The 23,765-nt window shown below is 37.2% G+C and overlaps 1 protein-coding gene across 8 annotated transcripts in view; it reads left to right on the forward strand.

Annotated features, from left to right (window-relative positions):
• Nucleotides 1–23,765, forward strand: part of EPC1 (enhancer of polycomb homolog 1) — a 67,195-nt gene that overhangs the window by 35,516 nt on the left and 7,914 nt on the right. For 5 of the 8 annotated variants that reach the window (XR_012624166.1, XM_074832713.1, XM_074832723.1 and 2 more), the window contains 10 exons: nucleotides 8,577–8,736; nucleotides 10,493–10,638; nucleotides 10,723–10,929; nucleotides 11,325–11,473; nucleotides 12,732–12,888; nucleotides 14,205–14,381; nucleotides 14,486–14,575; nucleotides 14,660–14,808; nucleotides 16,103–16,455; nucleotides 21,474–21,557. Coding sequence is in view for 6 of the 8 variants with exons in the window: in XM_074832674.1 (XP_074688775.1) it covers nucleotides 8,577–8,736; nucleotides 10,493–10,638; nucleotides 10,723–10,929; nucleotides 11,325–11,473; nucleotides 12,732–12,888; nucleotides 14,205–14,381; nucleotides 14,486–14,575; nucleotides 14,660–14,808; nucleotides 16,103–16,455; nucleotides 21,474–21,557 (1,672 nt within the window). In the remaining 2 variants the exon portion in view is untranslated. The remainder of the gene's footprint in view (nucleotides 1–8,576; nucleotides 8,737–10,492; nucleotides 10,639–10,722; nucleotides 10,930–11,324; nucleotides 11,474–12,731; nucleotides 12,889–14,204; nucleotides 14,382–14,485; nucleotides 14,576–14,659; nucleotides 14,809–16,102; nucleotides 16,456–21,473; nucleotides 21,558–23,765) is intronic. The other 3 variants (XR_012624167.1, XM_074832684.1, XM_074832703.1) reach the window with 1 other exon arrangement.

Below are 23,765 nucleotides of genomic sequence, written 5' to 3' on the forward strand. Positions count from 1 at the left end.
GTTAGACTTCTGGGTCAAATACCCTATGTGTCCTCCACCTCCCTACCACTGTTCACTGAACAAGCATAGCAGGTGAAAATTTTCCAGAAATTGCAAGTAATTTGGTGCTGGAAGTCCATGAATATAGAAGCAAGACTTTTCCAAGAAAAGGACAGATTCCTTACATACTCTTAGAAGTGTCTGATTTGAACATGGGGAAAGCAGTCGACTACAATGCTTAGGATGGTGTGGCTGACCTCATTTCTAACCAGTGTTCCAGATAAAAAGTCTAATAATTAGCAAGGTTTCTTGATAGTCTGTTAATTACAAACCCACGTATTTTTAAAAGTAAATTAGATCACATTTTCACCAAGCAATTGTTGTTTAATCTTATGCAGCTATTTTAAGTTGGCATTTGTAGCAGAGACCTAATTATTATACTAATTACAGTGGAATCCTTCTTAATTGACTACTCGTGAGACTGACATCAGTTGATTAACAGAAGTGATCTCCATAGTTTTTCTCCATGTTTGGAATATGAAGGGACAGTTTTAAGCTCTGCTGTAATAACAAGAAAACAGTTTACTACACAGAATGATTCGGGGCATTGAGGTATCTTTGAGCTCAGAAGGGAAGATCTACAGCCACATGGTTTGGGTGAATCTTCAGGCAGCTTAAATTGATGTGAGAAGATGTTTACCCTGTGTCCATATATACTAGTAGTCATGATAGAAAGATGCCTTACAATTGCTTGTGGGCCAGACTGGGGAGGGGGGTGGTGGGGTGACGTGATCTACTATCTTCCTCCGGACCCATCACAGGGGGAGAGCAAGGAATGACATAACGCTGCTTTGACCCACCACTTTTGTTTTGATCATGTCTGCTTGTTGTGACCAAACTTAAACTATTGCTAACACATAGGATATTCATGTACTTGAGGTCAAAAGGGTAGAAGCTGCATTTATGCTTACCAACATAACCGTTGCTTTGCTGTTATCAAAGGTCAAATCTATATGCTGGTATTCAGGAGTTTGGCTGTGCTACCTCAGAGTCAAGGGTCAGTGTATGGCACTGATCTTGTGCCAGAATACCTGTTGAAGACTTCTGTGCTCTGCAAGGCAGGATCAGATTGTCCTCATCAGTATGACTTCAGTCAAGTTTGGAGCCCTTCACTAGTGGTTGTTTGGAAACAGATGCTGTAACAAGCCTGTCAATGTCTTTGCTGTTTTGCATGCAGTCGGTTTGACTGGATATGCATGTGAGGAAAAGAAAAAGTGCATGGTGTGCTTCTGTAATAAGCTGTGAAGCCTGTTGTTCAGGAAGAACTGAGCATTTTTGCTTTCAGTCATACTAGAAGCCACTAGAGCCGCTTGCTGCCCTAAAGATAAGAAAAATGCAAAGGAAATCTGGAGCATCTGAACAGTTTATGTTGATCTAAGATGGCTACTGTGTTTTGGCTGTGCATTCTATACCTTTGCTTGCAGCATTACTGGTGCTTGCCTGTCCCTGGGTGAGCCCTTTCTGTTGCAGTGGCAGGTAACTATCCCTTCCCCCCGAGTCCCACAGAAACATTATTTCTGATGCCTGAACTGGTTCTAGGAAAGAGGAAGAAATAGTGTGAGTGAGGAATAAGGGGTGGCATAAAAAAAATAATTGTCTGAGACCACTCTCCATGACCTTCCTTATCTTGGATATAAATTATGTCTGATTAGTAAGTTGCAGGACAACTAAGATCTGGTAACAGGAGGAGAAGGTGAAGAGAATGAACCAGTTTGGTTGTTTAATTCCTTTGTTGTCTTTGTGCACAAATTTATTGGATTGGATCTATGGAGAAATTTCCTTTAGAGTAGATTGGCCATCACTTTTTGAAGAGGCCACCTTCCCTGATCATGCAGATTACTGAGATCCTCATATGGCTGAGAGACAGGATACATGTCCCATAGCTCACTGAGTCAGGGAAAGGGGGAGGTTGGGGAGTCATTTGCATGCAGTAGGTCACTGAAGTGCTTCAGTAGTCCCTACCATATGTTATGGCATGAGTTAGTCTGAATGGTCTTGGCGTGCAGCTGGCTCTCCTAGCAACTTTGCTGTGTTGTCCTTCACTATCCTTCCACCAATAAATGTTGCTGATGTGAGATAACCTAGGTGTAGGAACAATACTGTCCCTGTGAATTTAGCAGCCAAAAAGCTTTACCTTATAGCATAGAATCAGGTTGCTCTTGCACCAGTTCATCACCTCTGGGTGACGTAATTAACAGCTACTGATTTTTCTAGTTCCTAATGTTTTCTTATTTCATCTTAATATCATAGTAATGTGTTTGTGTTTAAGATAAGCTGCAATTTTGTTGGATTATTCTTGTGTGTTTAGGTTTTTTCTAAAAGTTTTGAATCACAAGTTGGTAGAAGGTAAAAATGTATATAAAAAAGACAGGTCTCTGAGTTTGTATACTTGTATGTCCTTGATTCTGTCTTAACTGTGATCTATTTTAGTGTAACTGTTGTGAACCTAATGCTTCTTGACAACTACCTGTTGAAAATGGTATCCTTTTTAGTTCTGATACCTTGAACATTATAGTATGAGCTGTGAGATGGTAACTTTGGAAAGCATGTCTGTTGGACAGGGGATGAATGAGAGTATTCTCCCCAGTCATACTGATGTAAATCAGCAGGTCCGTGAAGACCAGTAGATGGACAGTGGTTTGACGTGATTCCCAGTAACAACAGAATCAATTGTAGTGTCCTTTTGTGTATTTTTTGTTTCAGAGGCAGAGATGTGATTATGATGTGCACAGACTTGAACTCACTCCTGTGCCCTTTTTATATGTACCAATATTTTAAAAAACTCTTTTCACTTTCTCTGTGTGGCTGCTTCTGCCACCCCATCTTTTGCTTCCTCCAACAGAGAGCACTCCCTTCATTAGGGTAGGCTTTGAGAATTTGGAGACTTTCTGCTCCGCTGTACACACTGGACTTAAGAGTTGGCAGTTCTGGTCATTTCCGTAAGCAGATGTGCCTTAAATGATAATCTATTTTAAGAGATCTGGAATAATTTGGAGAAATTATTTGAAGTAGTATACCATCAAATTACAAAACAGTGGATTGTTTCTTTCATTCTTAAGAAGCTACACTTACTGCCACTGTAGTAACATTTTTTTCGATTGACTTTCTAAAACGATAATGTGCATTCTGACCCTTTTGGTTTGTTCAACTGTTAATGACAGGATTATGTCACTTAGTCTTGTAATGTCTTATGTTGCGGTTATCTTACTTTGAATGTAGACTCCAAGGTGTGCTGCAGAGTAAGTATCTTGTCAAAGAAATCTTTGTGCTCCTCCAGTGCCAGTTTTCTTTGAGAAACTAACTGGAATCCGACAGTCATGTTGCCAAAAACTTACCAAGTATTACCAAAATGTGGAAGAAGGCAAATACTGCTTGCTTTCAGTTGCTGCACTTCTGCTTGGTTTTGCTTGCAGGCATGAGTGCCTACTTGTAGTCAGGTTCAACCACAATTACAGCATCCTTTCTTTTATGTTTTAATTATTGTGTAATACAGCTTTTTTTAACGTGTGCTAAAAATGCAAGAAGTATGCAAGTACTAAACTTGTTTTGAAGAATTACACCAGTGTCCTTGCATTATCATTTGAGAGAGGTCCTGTTACCCCCCAAAGTAGAACTGAACAAAAGTTCCAGTCCCTTCAGGCTGCAGTGAGAGCTGCGCAGCTGTGTTCCTGTTTTCCCTAGTGCTTCTGTTGCTGCCAACTTGCTTTAGATTATCTTTTGACTCTTGGATGTTTTGGAACATGCATGGCCATACTGATACAGTAAGAGTGGATACAAGGGACAAACTTGATATCTTAAAATTAATAGAAAGAAAGACTACAGAACAAAGAATGGTGTTGATATATAATTTTCTTAGGAAGTTTCTTAAGTACATCAGGCCTTGCTACATTCCTGAGTAGTCAGAAGAAGGGTTGATGTTTTTGGTGGGCTTGTCCTGTAGACTAATTGGAGGAAAAATTCGAAAGGAGGAAAGTGGTTTTGTTTGTTTAAACAACTAGCAGCGTAGTCTGAGATGTGTTGGAATTTTAACTGTCCACATACTTTCCTGGACAGGAATATAGTGGGATGAATAAGGTTGCAGTTTCGTGTTACTGGTTGGGTGTTGCAGAAAGTGATGAAGCTGCTCTTTTCCTCAGGCCCCCTCTGTCTCTGGGCTGAGTTCTCCAGCTGCATCCCTTTGACTCTGGGATTGTCTGACCACTCGATGAGCCAGTGTAGGAAGCTAAACTGATGGAAAAAGGCGGGGGGGACGACACGACATGGACGGACGGCACACGCAAGCAGATTTTTAGGTTTTAGATTAACTCTTTCTTTGAATAGCTTTAAACACAAATTTGGATGAGCATTAGTAGTACAAGGTAGAGGGTATGAACAGTACCATCATACTAGAAGTACTGGATCAAATTAGTATCACAGCACAACCAACTCCCAAAGTTGAATTTCTGATAGTTTTTTATGTCCAGGCAGAGAAATCAACTGAAGAGGGAAGCTTTTCTGGATATAAGCCTGACTGATAAGTTGAAAGTAGTTAAATGTAAAAGTGGAAGGCAGTTTCAGTGATAATAAACTACCTGCAATAAGTATGTGTTGTGAAACAGGGTAGGTATGAAAGATCTGAGGGAATCTGGTTGAGAGAGAGAGGGAAGAAACTGCAAAGTCTCCTGTGTCATTCAGTAGTTCAAACTGAGGTTTTTTTGTAAGAGAACTACGGCTATTCCAATGTGGTTTCAATAAGAAGGATAACTTAACACAGCGGTCTGAATGCACTGGAAGTGGAAACTGATGAATGGGAACAAATAATATGTGAACAATTAATATTTACATGAAAGGTTGGTCTGAAAAGAGGAACGAGGTGAGACCCATGTAGCAACCAATGTGCAAGAATACGAAAAGAATAGTTTGTAAATATTTGTAGTAAGATGAAACCTTGATGGTATTTGATACTGAGATGGTTGAAATGTTTTATCTGCCATAGCTTTTCATGAGTCTTAATCTTCTTTTGCCCTTGGTATTCATTTTTAAAAGGTGGTTTTTAGTTTAGTGATGCAGCTAAGCCAGGTTAATGGCTAGCTGCTACCAAAGGAAATCATGTTTCTCTCTTCCTCCCTTTCCCCACTGCCTCCTCCACCTGCCCTGGAAGTTCAAGGAGCTAATTTGTCAGAAGAATAATTGTTTCTAAGTGTTCTCAGGGGAAGTAACGGGAGGGAGATGGCTTTCTGTGGATTTGGTTCCCTAAATTGTCATCATAGGTTCAGTCTGGCATAAGGCAGTGGTGATATAGAGGATGACAGCAAGGGGCACAAGACTGCACCTTGTGGTGGGAGCTAACTGTTAAATGAGTTTCCTTCTAACATGACAAATTACAGCCTCTGAGCTTGACTAACTCACCTAAAATTCATGCTAGGAATTTAAAGAAACAGTCCAAAATAATTTCACAGCTGTTTGAGAACTTCTGAGGGACAGATGGTGACCCAGAGGAGAAGGGAAAAAGGGACTGCAACAGTGCTTCTTTAAAAAAACCCAAACAAACAAAAAAACCCTCACCAACATAAAATCCACAAAAAACCCTCAAAAAATCCCAAACCAAAACCCTGTAAAAGGTGGGAGCTAGAAGGTTACAAATAAGCAAGCTTAACTGCAGTTCCTGGAGGAATATGGATAATGTAAGTTACTTGTCCCCAGTAATCACCTGGAAGATACTACTCTCTCTGTGAACAACTAATATGAGTTTTTCAAGAACAAACCCCAGTTAATCCAGTCTAATTTCTTTCTGTGACAGGGCAAGGGACCTAGTAGATAGTTGCATCTTGGCTTTTAAAAAAGGCTTTTTGATACTGCTCTGTTATGCAGTGAGCATAAACTACTATAGAAACTGTTGTATAGTGAAAATATATGGTTGGAAAACTGTGTCTGGGAATGGATGAACAGTCAATTTGTTAAATTTCTGAAGACATCTGTCTTTAAATGTCTGTTGGTGTTTTTGGGAGTGACTTACTACAGCATTTACATATTAAATCAAGAAGGGCAGCCAGCATTTTTGATTAGGATTTGGAATTCAAAATCATCTGACAAGCTGAGAAAACCACTGCACTTTTAGATGGAAAGCTAATGGTTTCTGATGAATGAGGTGTTGCATTTGGGTGGGAGTAATCAGCTGTGCAATCGCATTGGAGAATGACTGCAGAATAGAAACTGCAAGCTGTAGTAGGTTAGTTAACTGTAGATATTTAATGTGCTTTCATGTTAAAAATGAGTGCTTCCAGAGTTACCAATTACACATGATTATATGTAGTCAGGAGAGAGAGATGTGCTGAGCTGCCAGCTGGGATGTTGAAGTTGGGGCAAAGTTGCTGTTGCAGATTTCTGTCCAAATAAGTGAGAACTTGGTGCATGTAACCTCCCATAAAGGGGAAGTTGCCTTGTCTGCTTATTTTCTTTTATTTAGTGGAGTGTCTTTTGTGATGAAACAGATATGAAGAGCTGATCAGTTTACCTGTTTCAGTGGAGGAACTTTTATCCAGTTGCTTTTGTAATATGTGGGTCTACTAACACCCTTGCTTAAGTACTGAGTATTTTTGTAATTGGGATGAAAGTTGGACAAAACTATGATTTGTGCTTCTGATTCAAGAGTATTAAGATTTCTTCAAGTACTTGTTACTGAAGCCTATTGGGAAGTAAGTATGGACTACTGGTACTAACAAGCAGTGACCATTTCCATATCAGATATGGATCAGAGAAATTGAAATCTTAATTTAGTTTCTAGCCCCCTTTTTTTTCCCTGAAATAAAGCAATTTTTTTGTGTTTGAAAACACTAGTTGCAATAAATGCACCAGGAATTCTTTGTATGATTATAAAAACAGTAAGCCTTTGCTGTTATTCAAAAAACATTGGCTGTTGTTATGTGTTTGATATAGAATCCTACTGTGCTATATGGAAATAAAGCTTAATTCCCTGGTTTGCAACAGTTGTAGCTGTTGGGACAAAATCCTGAAGAATTATTACTGTTTACATAAATTTGAGGTGTCTTCACTAAAAGGTAGAAAAGAAATTATTTTGTACCATACCAAGAACAAATTTAGGTGCCACACCTCCTAGGTGACATACATGTCTGCACTTAGCAAATGCTAGAGGATCAGAATTGGTCCAGTGAGTTTTACTCACAACTGTATGATATGTCCTGTTCTCAAGATTAGTCTCTTTTCATGAAGAAACTTTTTAATGGGACAGATGTGAAAAAAAATGTATGAAGCTTGTTTGAAGGTAAAGATAGGCTAAAATCCTGTCACTCCTTGCAGCAGAATTATAGCTTGAAACAGGTTTTAGTTTGAGGCTGCGCTGACTGCAGTTTACAATAAAGCCTATTTTATAATTTTCTTGATTTTTTTAAAAGTTAGGTGTTAATTGCTTTTATTGTGCCGAAGAGGGGGTAAATTCAAGTCAGACAAAGATTTAATAAGATCATATGCAAGAACACTGAAATGTTTGTACTTCAATATTAAAACTGATTATCCCTGCCACCCTTTTGCTGCAGTTCCTGTTTGGAGTATTTCAGTAATCTGGTTTATTGGTTTATAGCACTTCACTGACAGCTGTATCAGCACAACGGATGCAGCACTGGTTTACTGAGCACCTAGGAAGGAACAGTATAGAAACTTGAGAAACCAGCTTTGGTACTAGGGTAAAAATACCCATTGATATACATGTACATATCTTACTGTGTGGGGTTTTGTTGATAACTCTATATGAACTCTGCTGATACTACTTACTGTCTCGACAGCATCACAGCAAGAATGGAATGCATTTGAATAGCAGTGTTAGAAAATTACTAGAATTTCTAATGTTACTAATTTGCTGGGCTGTAGTAACGTGTAATTTACTTTTAAGCTTGAAAAACAGTTGCAGATTTCTAAAAGTTATTATTCTCACCCTCACGGTTTATAGTTTAATAATAAACTTTACTTGACGGAATAGGAGGTGAAAAAGGAGGATAATGGAAGGCATTGCAATAAATGAGAATGTCTTTAGGAATCATTTTCTGTCTGGGTAAAAATAGTTGCTTCTCTTCTTAATAGGAGATGATGGCAGGCCTTCTTTCTGGTTTTCTGACATCACTGGCAATAAATGGCCGTAGCAAATATGGAATAATACCAGAGTGAATAGCTGTCTGCAGCTCCTTGCTGTAATCTGTATGTCTAATCAATCTTAAGTGTCTGTCCAGAAATACGTAAAGATGGATTTATGTAGTTTGATGTGCCAAGAACATACAACTTGACTAAGTTTAGTATGTGAAGTGGTGTGTGTTTGTGTAAGAGGGAGAGCTCCACCTACTGGAAAAGCCGCATGGTTTGTGGAGTGCATTTTGAGTCAAGGGTGTGATATTGATTTCTTACGTCTGGTCTCAGGGATTTGGAATGAGAGCATTGGCAAAGAAATAGACTTCCTTCAACTTTAAAAAATCAGCTCAAAAAATCAGCTGTGAAAATATTTTCTCAGATTTTCATCTTTAATTTTTTTTTTTTTTTTTTTGTCTCCCTAGGAACATCATCTCCAGCGGGCTATCTCAGCACAACAAGTATATGGAGAGAAGAGGGATAACATGGTTATACCGGTTCCAGAAGCAGAAAGTAACATTGCATACTATGAATCTATATATCCTGGAGAATTTAAAATGCCAAAGCAGCTGATTCATATACAGCGTAAGTAAAGTAACTCATTCATTGAAGTCTACATAGAGAACTTTTATTTTGCTATGATTTCAAGAGATTACTCTTAAATGTCTGTTGAGCTTGCATCAAGACTGACTTCTGCGAATTAATTTTTTCCATCATGTAAAGGAGTACATATTTCTTACTGAAGAGGTATTATTTAGTTCTTGATCGAGAAGTAAATAGATGTCCTTCTTGAGTCTATGTCTGTGTGTTAATACTTTAAATTTAGTAGTCTCAAAGGCCTGTTTCTGTCCTCTTTAACACTCAGTAGTTAGAGCTTGCAGGGAAATTTAGGTTTGTTAGCAAGGCCAGACAAATCTACTCAGAGGAGCATATATAATACATAGTTAAGAAACCTGTCCCCTGAAGCTTGACCAGGATAATAGGACAGTAAAATGGATTGGGAAGCCAAACAGAAATGGCAGTAGTAGTAGTAGCAGTAGTATTTGCCTATGCCAGCTGGAAGTATTCTATATCTAAAAGTAGGTATTTTTTTGATGACTTGCAAATGTGTTGGGATTTTGGTTTTTTCGGAAGATAGCAGTTATTCTGTATGGACGTGACCCTTGATGAGAGTACCACATTACTTCAGATAACTTTTGAAAACATAAAAAATATAATCTGTTGCAGAATTCTGTTGTATGGTGTAATTAATAGAATTTAAAAAATAGTATTGGTGCTATGTAAATGGATCTCATGCCTAATTCAGTTAAATGTTAGACTTCTATATATCAGTCCGAGCTTCAGTAATGGCTTAAAGTATCAGAATCATAGAATAGTTTGGGTTGGAAGGGACCTTTAAAGGTTATCTAGTTCAACTCCCCTGCAGTGAGCCAGTGGAAGATGAGGTAGATCAGAAAATGTTGCTCTGCTCCTGAGCAAATGAAAAGACTAATACTGGCAGCCTTCCATGATGATATTAAGGTTATACTTTTTCATTCTTCTTTCCCTTATCTAGTGGTCTAACAGCTGAAATGGTGATTTTTCAGCTGGATTGTATTCTACCTATTTATTTACTAAAAGCAAGTGACACTTTTCACAATGTGTTTCCAGATGGGTACATGGGAAGAAATTTGTGTCTCTTATGAACTAAACCAACTTGAATGAAGCATGAGAACTAGGGAGATTTTGTTTTGAATGCAGAATGCTTCGTTTTCATAGGATGTTGTGGAAAACAGAACAGTTGTTTGTGTTCTGCAAAACATAACTTGTATGTGAAGATGCCTTGCTACATAGGGTAAACCATGCTGGGCCAGTTTAGTCTAACTTGTCTACATCACAGAGATCATTGATTAGAATATGTGTAAGTTCATTGTAATACGGTCTGCACATACGTTTGTAGAAGTGCTTTGAAGTGTGTTTGGGCTGAAGTCTTAACTGTTGATAATACAATACATAAAAACTGCAGAATACTAGACAGTGTTGAAAATTCTGACTAGTCTAAAAATTTCTTACTGAAAGCAGTGAGGTAGAAAGCTGCTAGCTGGTTTGACCACTAGTAAGCTTTCATTGGTTAACAAAAGCATAGTCAAATAGATAATCAACTTTTAATCCTCATTTATTTTTAATGGTGTAACTTTTTTTTTATTAAAATACTAGATATAACTTCGAAGTGGTGTTACCACAACATTCTAAGAAATAATTTTGGTTTTCTCTGTAGAAGAATCTGATGTGTACTCCAGACACTATTAGAACAAAACATCTCTGTAGTAAAACTAACTTTAACTTTCACTGTATGATTTAGCCTTTAGTTTGGATGCTGAGCAGCCGGATTATGACTTGGATTCGGAAGATGAGATCTTTGTGAATAAGTTGAAGAAAAGAATGGACATCTCTCCTTTGCAATTTGAGGAGATGATAGACAGACTAGAAAAGGGCAGCGGTCAGCAGGTACAACGGTACTTTGAATAAAGAATTTGAATTACACACTCTGTATTTGCTATGTGAAAGTGACGTGCTGGGTTTTACATTTAGCCAGTCAGCCTGCAAGAGGCCAAGCTGTTGCTGAAGGAAGATGATGAATTGATCAGAGAAGTGTATGAGTACTGGATTAAAAAGAGGAAAAACTGTCGAGGTCCCTCTCTTATCCCAGCAGTGAAACAAGAGAAGCGAGATGGTTCCAGCACAAATGACCCTTATGTTGCTTTTAGAAGACGAACAGAAAAGATGCAGACAAGAAAAGTAAGTAGATCAATATCTCCCTCTGCTTTCTTTCGTTTCCTTCTCCCTCTCTCATAAAGTATCTTATATAAAGAAACAATTCTGCTATGTAGTATAAAACAGTAAAAGTTGGGGTGTTCTGTTGTTCTAATTTGCAAGGGTCAAAACATAAAAGAAACTACTTTAGGACAGCTATTGAATGAATGTATTAATTTTTCACTAAATCTACTGCCAAACCTCCTAGGGTGTTGGTAAGCTGTAGCTCTTTGATAACATGCACATGCTTCTCTTTGTTTTAGTATGTGATTTTTTTTTTTATATATATATATATATACACACACATAAATACTTAGAACTTTAATTCAGATTGTTTAATTTAAATGATGTGGGGAGACATATACACTATGTATCTACAGAATCGAAAGAATGATGAAGCATCATATGAGAAGATGCTTAAGCTGCGTCGAGATCTGAGTCGTGCAGTAACCATCCTGGAGATGATAAAGAGGAGGGAAAAAAGCAAGAGAGAGTTGCTGCATTTAACACTGGAAATTATGGAAAAGAGGTAATGTTTATTAAAAGTCCACTGCAGAAAGCTTTGGAAACTACTTTGTATTCTGATTCCCACAGATACTTAAAACAGTGAGAAGTTTTTAAAATAAGTATTTAGACTGTCACATTTACAGGCTAGCATATTTTCATATGTGGCTATGGAGAGCAAAATAAAACATTAGGAACTTGCTTATTATGGGAAAGTGACCTATCATGCTAATCTACATTGTTTTATTACATCTGTATATGTATTCAAATGTATGTATATATCCTACATATTATATATGAAGAGAGATTGTAGTTTTGGGTAAATTCATTTGGAAATTTGTGTTAAATATGTAGCCTAAGGAAATCGCAGCTAACTTTAAGGCCAGTCATTACCATTTTTCTTTTTCTTCATTATCGCAGTTCTTTTTTAGTAAAGCTTGATCTAATACTCTCTTGAGGAAAATAAGCATTTTGTACAGTATAAAATATTGTTCTGTGAGTCAGTTCCAGCTAGTGCTTCTTTTGACATCTATCTGAATAGACTTCTGTAGCTTAAGCATCCATGTTTGAAAACAAATGTCCTGAGTCAGTATTTTAAAGCTCTCAAACTGACTTTTTAGTCTTGTCTTCTTAGGGAGACAAGTTGAGTGTCTCTGCCGGGGGCATTTGTTTCAAGCACTGACTGTTTTCAGTAAAAATAGAGAAGGGAAAAATCTCAAAGATTGTCCAGTAGTTTTCTCACGAAAATAAGGTGCTAAATAGAGGAAAGACTCTAATGCCCCCCTCGGGATGAAAAACTGCACTTCAACTCAGCACTTTTCACAAGACTTGAAATGCGATGTGTTTCATGGATCTGCTTGTTGTGAAACTATTCCATAACACAAAAGAGGCACGATTGTTGAATAAGGCACTCTGCTGCACTGTTTAAAACCATTTGGGTGATAGATGTGTATTTTTAAATGGTACCTTTCCCCCAAGTAAGGGAGTAAGGAAGCCTTTTCTTCTAGTTCTGCTTCTTTCCTTTAAATTACTATCTTTTGGAGGTGCTTTACAGGGTAGTTATCCTTTTATTTTATTTGTCAGAATTAGTCATCACAATGAAGTTTCCATGTTATTAGTCCCCTTTTCTGGAGCAATACTTTCTGTACTTCTTGCTGTCATCCTGGACGTCTCCTTACCCCAAGTTGCAAGTATTAGTCTGTGTTTCTCTGTGTTGCACGGTTTTTTACCAGACATACATTGTAAACGTTCCAACAAATTAAAAAAAATAATTCTGATTTCAGGTATAATTTGGGTGACTACAGTGGGGAGATCATGTCTGAGGTCATGGCACAACGGCAGCCAATTAAACCTACCTATGCTATTCCCATCATTCCTGTGACTAACAGCAGTCCTTTTAAACACCAAGAAGCTATGGAACTGAAAGAATTTAAAGTTAAAGTGAGTAACGTTGGTAATCAAGTTACTAGTTCATGCTGTTATGTATGCAAGATACAGCATTTTAGGCGAGGAGGGGGAAAGCTTTTTGAAACTGGAAATAGACTAACAAAGCTACAATTAAACTAAAATGCTTTGTTAGGAGTTATGATGATAACATATAGACTACTGGCTTTCCTCAAGGCAGAAATAAAGGAAGTATAGATGAAGTACAGGTAAAAGGACACAAGCAATTATATTCTTATTCTGGGGGATATGAGCAATTTTCTCTAATACTGTCCTTAAAGGAGGATATCCTGAAAAAAACTGTATTTATTACCCAGATATTGGACAAAGATAGGATTAATGAGGTAAAACCCATATCTTGTTCTAAACTCACGTGATTGTTTTAATCTGGAAGGTTGTTTTTTGTTTTGTTTTTTAAATATGATCCACTGATATTCCCAGCATAATGTATATCTTTGGTTTTGTATTTAAGTAAAGTATCAAATAATCTTACTTAATTTTGAAAGCTGACCAGCACTTTTTTTTCCTGCAGGCTTTAATTTTGTGTCATAAAATCTTAGCCACAGTGCCAACAACTGAGCATAATAAATAGGTCAGGTAACACAGGAGAAATGCTGAGGTATAATTTGAGTTTTAAACAAAGACTTCTTAACTGAAGAACGTCCAAAGGCTGTTCTGAATCTGACAAGGTGGCTTGAATCACTGAATATTTGCACTGATAGTAGAGCATTGTTGCTGAGACTGCTGGAGTGTACTTAGCTATTAGTGATGCTGGGCCAATGCAGTGTCTCACAGCATGAAAGAAATCTGTTTCTTGGAAACCTGGGCAATGCGCTTAAACTTGAATTTGCATAGTATGGGGAAATATGTTTAAATTTTAGAAGATTTTGAGAGTCTAGGTATCTTTGAGAAGTCTCACTTCTATTTTTGCCTTTAAAGCATTGTTTGGTACTTAGTAATCCCCTAACACTACATAAATGCCTATTCATTTAAAACATTAGAAAATAAAAAGAGTACCTCATGGAGATCGCTGTATATATTTTAGTCTGCTTCTCCAAAGTGGTACTGTATCTTAACTACTAGTGTTTTATCTAGCACAGATTGAGCAAACAGTGCTTGATTCCACCTTGCCTGTTAAGTGTTTCAATTACTGGAAATGAAATACAGATATTCATTAAATGACTACTTGTATTGCTGTCAAGATGGTGGAGAGATGAGTTCACTTTTTAGCTTGCTTACACAGGAGTTCTGTAAAACTCCTGTTTTAATCTAATTTCCTTATGTGTGTAATTCTATGCTGCCTTTTCTTGCAGCAAGATAAACCTGATGTTATTAGACCCAAAAGAAAGTATGAGAAGAAGCCAAAAGTCTTACCTTCGTCTGCTGCTGCTACTCCTCAACAGACAAGTCCTGCTGCACTGCCAGTCTTTAATGCTAAAGATTTGAATCAGTATGATTTTCCTAGCTCAGATGAAGAACCTCTCTCCCAGGTAGGACCTCTAGAGTTCTGTGCTGCTCTTGGGGAAAGAATAGAAGTAAAACTCATGAATTTACTAATATCTCTCCTCATATACCCCCCATCCTCTCTTTAAAGGTTTTGTCTGGTTCTTCGGAGGCTGAGGAAGAAAATGATCCTGATGGTCCTTTTGCCTTCCGTAGGAAAGCAGGCTGTCAGTACTATGCTGTAAGTAGATTTCCTTAAGTATCATAAAACAGAGCATTGTTGTGGGAAAACATCTTGTGTTTAATTTTTTAAAATTATTTTAAGCCTCATTTAGACCAACCTGGCAACTGGCCATGGAGTAGCCCTAAAGAGGGAAGATTAGGAGATGTGCGTTACAGATACTGCTTAACCACCCTCACTGTACCCCAGAGGTGTATTGGGCTTGCACGAAGACGGGTCGGCCGTGGTGGAAGGTAAGTGTTACATAATTGTTGGTTTTAAAAACAAAATTAAAACCAACCAAACAACAATCAGTAAGACATCTTTTTAAAGAGCAAAGTTAAAAAAACCCAAAACAAAACAAAAAAAAACCAAAACCCACCCTCAAAAATTGAGACATCGGGGGGTTGAGTTTTTAAATACTTCAATTTGATAGAAATTTCCTTAGCTGATTAATGTCTCCATTTTTATTTTGCAGTAGTGGAAGCCACTTTTAATACTGTTTTCTTAAATGTTTCTAGTTTTATTTTTTTTTTATTGGTGGTACTCATAAGTTCTGAAGTGAAAATACATGTATGTTTTTAGTTGTGATTGATGGTTTGTTATTTAAATGACTTGCATAGTTGTCTTCAAATAGTACTATTTAAAAATAGCAAAAAATCACATTTTTGAGAAAATGCTTTTCTGAGTTTGGACTGTACTTGGTGATTTGCCAGTTGTAGAGGAGAATTTTGGGAGGAATACTTATAAGTGACAATAACTGTAAAGCTTCAAACATTGTCAGAAATATCAAAGAATTAAGGACTTGCTTAGAAGAAAAATGCCTGAGGTATATCTTTATCAAAAACAATTTATAAATTGTAGTGTGTAAGTGCTATTTCTTAAATATTGTGTGATGTCTTTAAGAAAATGGTTCATTGGTATTAAATTTTAATTGAAAAAAATGTAAGAACATGATTTGGCTTTCAGATTAATGCTTACAACCTCTTCACATATTAGCAAATCAGATTGGCTTATCAGCAAAATCAGAATGGGAGCTGAAGGCTCTTACTGGGATTTTGCAAGGGGATTTGGAAGTTAGTGTGACATCGCCAGTGCATTGGGATGGTTGTGGGTATATTCCGTATATATGGAAGTAAGGCTTTTGAACTGAAGTTACTTTAGGAGGGCATTTGAATAACTTCTTAGTTACTGAAGCAATTTTATTCTCAAGCTTTTCTTCTTTGCGTTGTGGAGCAGCGTTGTTCCAGCCTGATTAAAAAAAATAATAAGTTATATATGTTGTTACAGTGCCTTGATATATATACATGATGATGTACATCAGCTGTTCAAACAGTTGAAGAGAAACCTAAACGTACTACTTAGAATAATATAGTCATGCATTCTCTGTCTGTTCTGAGAGGGGAGGAGGTTACTTGTTCTAGAATGGTCTTGTGTAGTTTCTTTTACTTATATCCCTTTGTTGTCCCCAAGCACACATGGCAAACTGATGACTTTTTTGGTATTTTCTTGCCACTGTATAATTCTGCATTGTTTTCCTGGTTTTAGGGTGCTACTAGACAGAGCACATTCGGACTACGATAACACATTTCATCAGCTGGATTTGGAAATGTTTTCCTCATCACAACACTCTTCAATCAGTCAATTTGCCAATACCTCAGAAACAAATACCTCGGACAAATCGTTCTCGAAAGACCTCAGTCAGATACTAGTCAATATCAAATCATGTAGATGGCGGCATTTTAGGCCTCGGACACCATCCCTACATGACAGTGACAATGACGAACTCTCCTGTAGGAAATTATACAGGGGTATAAATCGAACAGGCACAGCACAACCCGGGACCCAGACATGCAGTACCTCTATACAAAGTAAAAGTAGCAGTGGTTCAGCACACTTTGGTACGTTTATTTTGACAAACTTGCTTCTAGACATCTTAAACTTGTCTCAGAAAATCCAGAATATCTTCAGGTCATCCATACTTTACATCATGGTCTGTTTTGATGGCAACAGCCCATCTTCACTTTTATCTCTTTATTTGCTACATAGAATGTTTATTTGTATTTATTGCTAGTGGTAATATACTGCATCTCAAACTTACGCAAATGCTACCTTGGTATGATTTTAGAAATATGAAGGTTTAGAAGCAGGTATTGTGTAGGTTTTAAGTTGACTCAGAAGATCTGGATTTTTAAAATTAAAGATGTTGACATAAGTATTACATTCCAGATTTTTTTCTGCCACAAGGTGTGTTGATGGGGAATGGTTAGTTTAAATGTTTGCATTTAAAATCCCAGCATGTTATGAATTCTTATTTGAATTCACATGAAATTAAATGCCATTTGCTATCCAAAAAATACCCAGCCCACCCCCACTGATGCATCTGCTTATGCTTGGTAAAACTCTCGGACTAATCACCTCTACATCTTGTCAGCAAATCATATCTCATAGAACCTGAGTTACAGAATTGAGGACCTGACTCATAAGAAAACTTAATGTGGTGTTAATTGTTTTTTTTAATTGGAATACTCTTGGATAACATCTCTCTTTATATTGGGTTCTTCACACTGGAAGACTGGTATTTATGTAGTTACAATGTAATTTAAATAACTCTTGAATTTTGATCAGTCAGTACATTAAATGTCATCTTTTTATAGAAAGTAAAGTGATGTAGTTATTTCTTTATAAAAAACTTCAAAAGTTCACCATTTTGTAAGGAGTCTCTAGAACCATGTTTTCCTTGCCCTTTTGAATTATGGCTTTGGAAATAAATTATAAAACCTGGCTAATGTAGGAGTCGGGTAGGGAGAGATGCATATACCTAATAAATTCCCCAGACTCTGGGATGTTTTGGAGATTTCCTCAAAGAATGTTATCCTGGTATCAAATTACTTTAATCCTCCTATTTTCCAATATATTTTGTACTTTTCCCTGCACCACCTGTTTTGTTTGTTCTGATTTGTTTTTTTCTGAAAAATATTCCTTGCATTTTTAGACTTTGTGGGCAGCTTTGTTCTCCTGCTTTATTTCATGCTTCCTCTCCATGATGTCCTAGAGTAGGTCCTTCTCCCCATCCTCCATTCTTTTCTCTTTTATGACTGTTCTTGCTGGAAATGTATTAGGGACAAAACTGATGGTTCTTCTGGTTTGTGATCTAAGTACAGCTTTTGGAGTTTAAATTCTGCCCCTCCAGTGTTTCAAATCAGTAAACCAGGTTCAGAGGAGAGCATGATCTGTCTAGTGGCCAGAGTCTGAAGTGTGATAAAATAGTAGTCAGATTACTAGTGTGAAAACAAAACTAATGTGTGATGAATAGAATATAAATATACTTTAAAGTAGTAATGGGCAATACAGTGTATCTGAAAATCACAGACTTGACAAATTGGTTGTTTAAATTGAGTTTATAGCATATCTCTTGATATGTGTGTGTATATAAATACACAAAAACAATCCTGTAGAATCTTTTTTCCTTAAATAGATTAAGATATTTATCTACATCCATTTGGGAATGAAATGCAATTATTACTTACAGCGATGAGTTCTGTACAAGGTTTTAATTGTGTGGTTGTATTTTGAAGCCTGTGAGTAATACATATGTATAAGTGCCTAGCATATGACATTCATTTGTGCTTGGAATTCTAGGCAGATAGTTTATCTCATCTCTGTAAAATATTTAAGTTAGTATTCTGAGCTTTTCCAAGTTTAAATGTTGTAGAGTTTAGATTCATATTTTTGTTAGGGTTTGATACAGGAATGAAATAAAAAAATATACTTTAAATTGGTTAGCACAATCTTTGGGTAGTTACTTGTTACTAATATAACCAGGTAGACTGTACCCATATAATTATTTATAATCTTAATTGGGATTCTTGTAGCATTGGAGGCATATATGAGTTTGTGTGTATGTGGTGTAACGATGGTCATTTGTTTAGGGGTAGGTGTTTAAAGGAGCATGTGGTCTAGTTCACTTTGGTACCATTCTGTTTTCTAGTGTTCTTTTTTCAATTTCCTAAAGGATTCTTTAGATACATTGTCTACACAGATTACAGGTGTGTTTGTATGTCTCCTATGTATAACTTCTTCAAAGGTGCTTGTCAGTTGGGACTGCAGCTGCTGAGTGATGTCCTCTTACTTTCTGTAGCAAATACTGTAAAAAACCAGGTATCTAACATCTGTGCTAAAGTTTTTCTGTTACTGCTGCAGATCACAACCCTGTAGAGTGTTCATGTTCATTTTTCTTAGCTGTCTTTAAAGCTGGGAGTTTGTTGTGGGTGTGGATTTTTTAGGTTTGTTTCTCTTTGTCTTTTAGGTTTTTGAAGTGGCAGTAGGTCTTTTTACCAGAAAACATTTCTTAATGCCTCTCTACTTTTAAAAATCCTTTTATCCTTTCGCTGCCACTATGAGTTGTGGTCAAACCATATTGCTTACCTTTAAGATGAAGTTCATCATGAAATTCTGTCGTGGCCAGCAGAGGTAGTGATTTTGAAGTGCCTTTGACCCTGAAGAAATGCAGGTTTTTCTGGTCTGCCTTTCAGAGTGTTCAGCATAAAAGATCTGTGGAAGATTAAGTTATCACATTGAGATTTTGTGTGTAAACTAAGAAAGGATGTCTTGGAAAAAAAAAATCCCTTAAAAGTTACTTGAAAATAAGGCTTGTAGTGGACTTGTCACGTGCTGAAGGATGGACTTCGGCAGCAGGATCAAGTGGCCAAGAAAAGTAGCATCACTTTTTGAATAGGATGATTCCTTTTCATCTCACTGAAGAATTATGAAAAGCATCCTTTGCCCTCTTGCAAAAAGAGCTGATTCAAGGATCTTCAGGCATATGTTATGCAAGACATCACTAAAAAGCAGGCAGGAGTGTAAAAGCATGATTCTTACAGAGGAATAACTTCTTCAGTGGGGAAGCTATTGACTGGACAAAATACAGTAAAATTACTTCAGAAAAGGACCCTTTATTGCTGACAATCTCATCAAGTTTCTGAATCATAATCTTCCGAGATGGAGCTTGTGTCTTAAGTCTGGAGTGTAGGCATGAATATTCATCTGAAGTATTTGTGTCCCAGGAATTTAGTCTTCCTTGTTAGACTAATTGATTGATCTAGTTCTGCCAGGCAAATGGTAGTCTTTGAACTGCATCACATTATAGAGAGACTGTGGTTTCTGCTGGAGACTTGCTGTTAAATGTCACATTCGTATTTTTGGATGCTTGCATCTAGCAATCAAAAGTTTGAGACATTTAAAACTGCACAACATGTAATTCTGTTGCAGCCTCGTGTTTAGGAGGCAGACCAGAGAATACCAGTCACTAATGAAAGATTTGAACGCTGGTTCCCAGGCTTCACAATAAGACCAGGCAACCATCTTGTATTCTGGTCTTTTCTGCCTTCATCCAGGAGCTGGGTCACTTTGAAAAGAAATTCTCTGCAGGCTATCAAGACTAAAGAGGCTAGCAGTTAACTAGAGTCTACTCACTAAATTTGTAATTCTTTCTTTGAGAAGAGGCTTAAGTATTCTAGCAGAAGCCTTACTGAAAATTCTTAGAGAGTTACGATGTTTTTGATTGTAGGCCTTACTGTATATGGAAAACTGCAGGCATCCAGAATATAGTTAAAGTTTCCAGAGTAGCTCACCTTGCATTTTCTTGTAAACTGGAGATTAAGATGATGTGCTGCAAGTTGCACTTTGCTATTCAGTAACCTTTTCTGTGGGAATTCTGTAGAAATAACTTTTTCCCCAGTAAACTTAGATGCATTTTTTTGCATCTCAATCTGCTTTTTAAAAGCAGGTTTGCACACTTGGGGGTCTAGCAGCATGGTGAACTAAGCTTCCATTTCCCAGATGTGTGTTTCCATCTCCAAATTTGTAATGTTGGTTGATGGATCTATACTATTTTTTCATGTTCTTGTTAAGGATACCTGACACACATCTACAAGCATCCCTTTCCTGGAAAGAAGCAGGAGGAAGCTCCCCTCTATCCTTGTGGCAGTTCCTTGCATCAGAGTGGAAGGACTTGTCCTACTTTTTCGTTGCTTTCATGCCCTCACTGGCTGTGTTTAGATCTTTTTATTTAACCCTTGTATCTGTAATAGTCTCAATACTGCTGTCTGTTTTACCGTTTTCCCTTTTCCAAATGCTTATTTTCACATTGCAGGATAAACTTGGTCATGAAAAATACTGACATTTGTAATGGCCATTTTCAGTTGTCATTGGAACTTAACAGTCTTGGCCTGTCTGCAGCTGAGATGTTGAGATCCTAGTCAAAGAAGCAATGGACTTGGGAGTACCAGATGTTTATAGCCCACCCTAGGCTTAGTTGAAAGAGGAAATCTTAAAAGGAAAAGTCTCTTTAGTCTGGGAAATGTGACTTGGGATGGGGGAAGGAGTCAACACTAAAACTTCTGAGCACTTCTGGAGCTTTGAAGTTACACTGGATTTTCTCATTCAGCTTCAACCCAGTTAGAGTAATACTTTGCTTCAAAGTGCTGAATCTTTGGGCTTGTGTGAACTGTTAGATTTTGCATCCCCTGCAAGGATGGTCATGTTTATAACTGCAGAGTAAACTGTGTGTACCCCAACTGGCCTGTGACATTTCACTGGAAACTCATATTAAAAATGATGGGCAGAAAAATATGAATGCGTAGCAAGCATTTCTAGCTTTCATTCAATGGCTAGTAAAAATCCTTATTAATTATTTTCTGTTTTTCTTCTGCTACCAAGTAGGGAGTGCATATATAGATCTTATATCTAGTTTATAATATCTAAGTCTAGAAATCTGGTGTTAGGAATTTCACACTTAAGTTCTGTTGGGCTGAAATATAAGGCTGTTGTAATAATAATCAAGGGCATAATGATTCATGTTCTCATAGTGTCTAATAATGACATGTTTAAGTAAAATCAATCTTGAACTTCTTTTCAGAAAGTGAAACATCTTTGGGCCTGGTGCATCAAATACTAAATCACACTGATGGCTCTAAGTCTCTCCAATCTTCTGAATTCACTGGTGAGAACTTGCTATACAGTAGAAAATCTTTAACCAGGCAATGTAAGCCAGATAACATCTCTCATAAAATAGAGATAAAAAATGTGATGTTCTGGATTTCTTAGTACTGTGAATGATGTTTGCTTTTGCATGCACTTTGGCATTAGTAACCAGTAATTATTCTCTTATACAGCAGGGATGTGATGCTCTCATGTAATTTCCCTTAAGAAAACATTCTAACATATCATCTTTCCACACTCTTTAGGAATTCTGTAGCTTATGGGGTTTCTCAGTTGGAAGCTTTAGTTATGTGATCTTCCTTCGCTACCTGATCAAAACTGCATTTTTAATGGCGATCACCTCAACTGGAAGGATCAGGGAATCCAGTACTTTCAATGTATTTTTAGAGAGGTTCTTTGAATCCAATGTAATCCTAATGCTTCAGTTTTCCTACTGAAATAACATTTCTGCTCATGAGAACAGATACTTAACTTGATGTTATGAAGCAACTGGTTTTTTAAGTTGCTCTAATTTAAATATCTAATTCTTTTATGTTTAACAGGACTTGAAGCATTTGCTGAAAGGCTTAATTAAGCTGTTTGAGTGTCTCAGTATTAAATTTTTTAAACTTTATTTAAGCAAAAATATGCTTACCTGGATAGGTCATTGTGTTTACTCTACAAAGCTTGCTCAGTTTCCCAGGCAAATCTAATGAGCATCTTCCATTCAGGAAATCAAAAGGAATGCTAGTAGAGGGACCGAGAGTTTTCACATGCATATTCTGCTTTCCAGGGTATGCTTCCTGGTTTTTAGGAAACTGGTTCTTGTGGTCAATTTTTTTGTAAGTCTGTATTCTCCTACTTCAGGGGAGCAGAGTAACAGCTAGTGAGTCACCTCACAGTAAAACTTAGAGCAGTAGTCAGGAGGGAAGGCTGTGGCTGTTTACCGTACAAAGACCAATCTGTTCATACAGATTCCACAGCTCCCTCCCTCCTCACTGGTTCAGCCACTTCTGGGAAGGACTTGCATTTTCAGAGAAGCTAAATGTAAGCTACAGCACTGTAAGGCTATGACACGTTAAGTGCTGTGGTAAAACTAGTTAGAACTGTAAAAATAGTTTTATATTGCAGTATAAAACTGCTGGAAGTATGGATCATTGAGAAGTCCATTGACAGCATCACTGTTACTCTATGCTCCAGAAAACACCACTGTTGAGTATCAGCATCCCACAGAATTTAGTAGATATGTAAACAGAATCATCCAATTGAAAGATATTATTCAGTGGCTGAATTTGAGAAAAAATTGTTTGCAATCTTTGGAATAATTACATATCATCTTAGTCATGTAAATGATTGTAGGGAAACATTCATAGTGTAGTCTGGTGTTAAGAAGTTGGGTTATTGCACAAGATTTGTGGCTGTCACTAAGGAGATGCTAAGCATTCATCCTGTCAGTCAGTCTCAGTAATGTTCAGTGTTCTTTCCTTGTATTCATAGCTACAAACTCCTTGAAGCTTTTTCTTCTACCTTCCATTCCTTTCTGTAGTCTGTAAGCCAGAAAACATATACTTGCTGCCAAAGTATAGCTCTAACACAGTTGCTGAATCGGTGTGTGCATTGTCCCAAGCTGTTAAATGAAGAGGATAACAGCATAACACAATATACTGACTTAAAATCCTGAAGGTTGTCTCAACTGAAATGTTGTAACTTGATTTGGAAATCTACCAGAAACGATTTGGAAGCATACTGAGTTTTAATTGTTCCAATTCAAAGTAGTATGCTGCAAACAAACGTGACGCGTTCATGTAGCCTAGTCTCTCAGTAGAACTTGAGCTACCCATCTTCAGACAACCATCTTGAACTGTGGATAACTCCAGGTAGGGTTGTGCCTTAAAGGTTCCTAACGTTTAAGGGTAGGCTAACTGAAGGAGTCAGGTGACTTGCATAAATTACTGAAAGTGTCTTGGAAAGTATGTGGAAGTCTTGGAGAAAGGTAGAGTTGATAGCTATGAAAAACAGTTGAGATATTCTGAAATTATAATGTTCTTATTTATAGTGTATCAGTAGCAGTGGTTGAGAGATTCTCACCTCCACCCCTCACTGGATTCTGTGTAGTGAATGAAACTGGATGTTTTGTCACTGTCCAATTCAGTAAATTCTATAGTATTAAATAGTCATTATGGTATGATGAAACCATGACCAGTGTGGCCCTAGCACACTGTTTGAGAAG

Source organism: Strix aluco, chromosome 1 (genome assembly GCF_031877795.1).
Source record: "Strix aluco isolate bStrAlu1 chromosome 1, bStrAlu1.hap1, whole genome shotgun sequence".
In the NCBI taxonomy this organism is placed as follows: domain Eukaryota; kingdom Metazoa; phylum Chordata; class Aves; order Strigiformes; family Strigidae; genus Strix; species Strix aluco.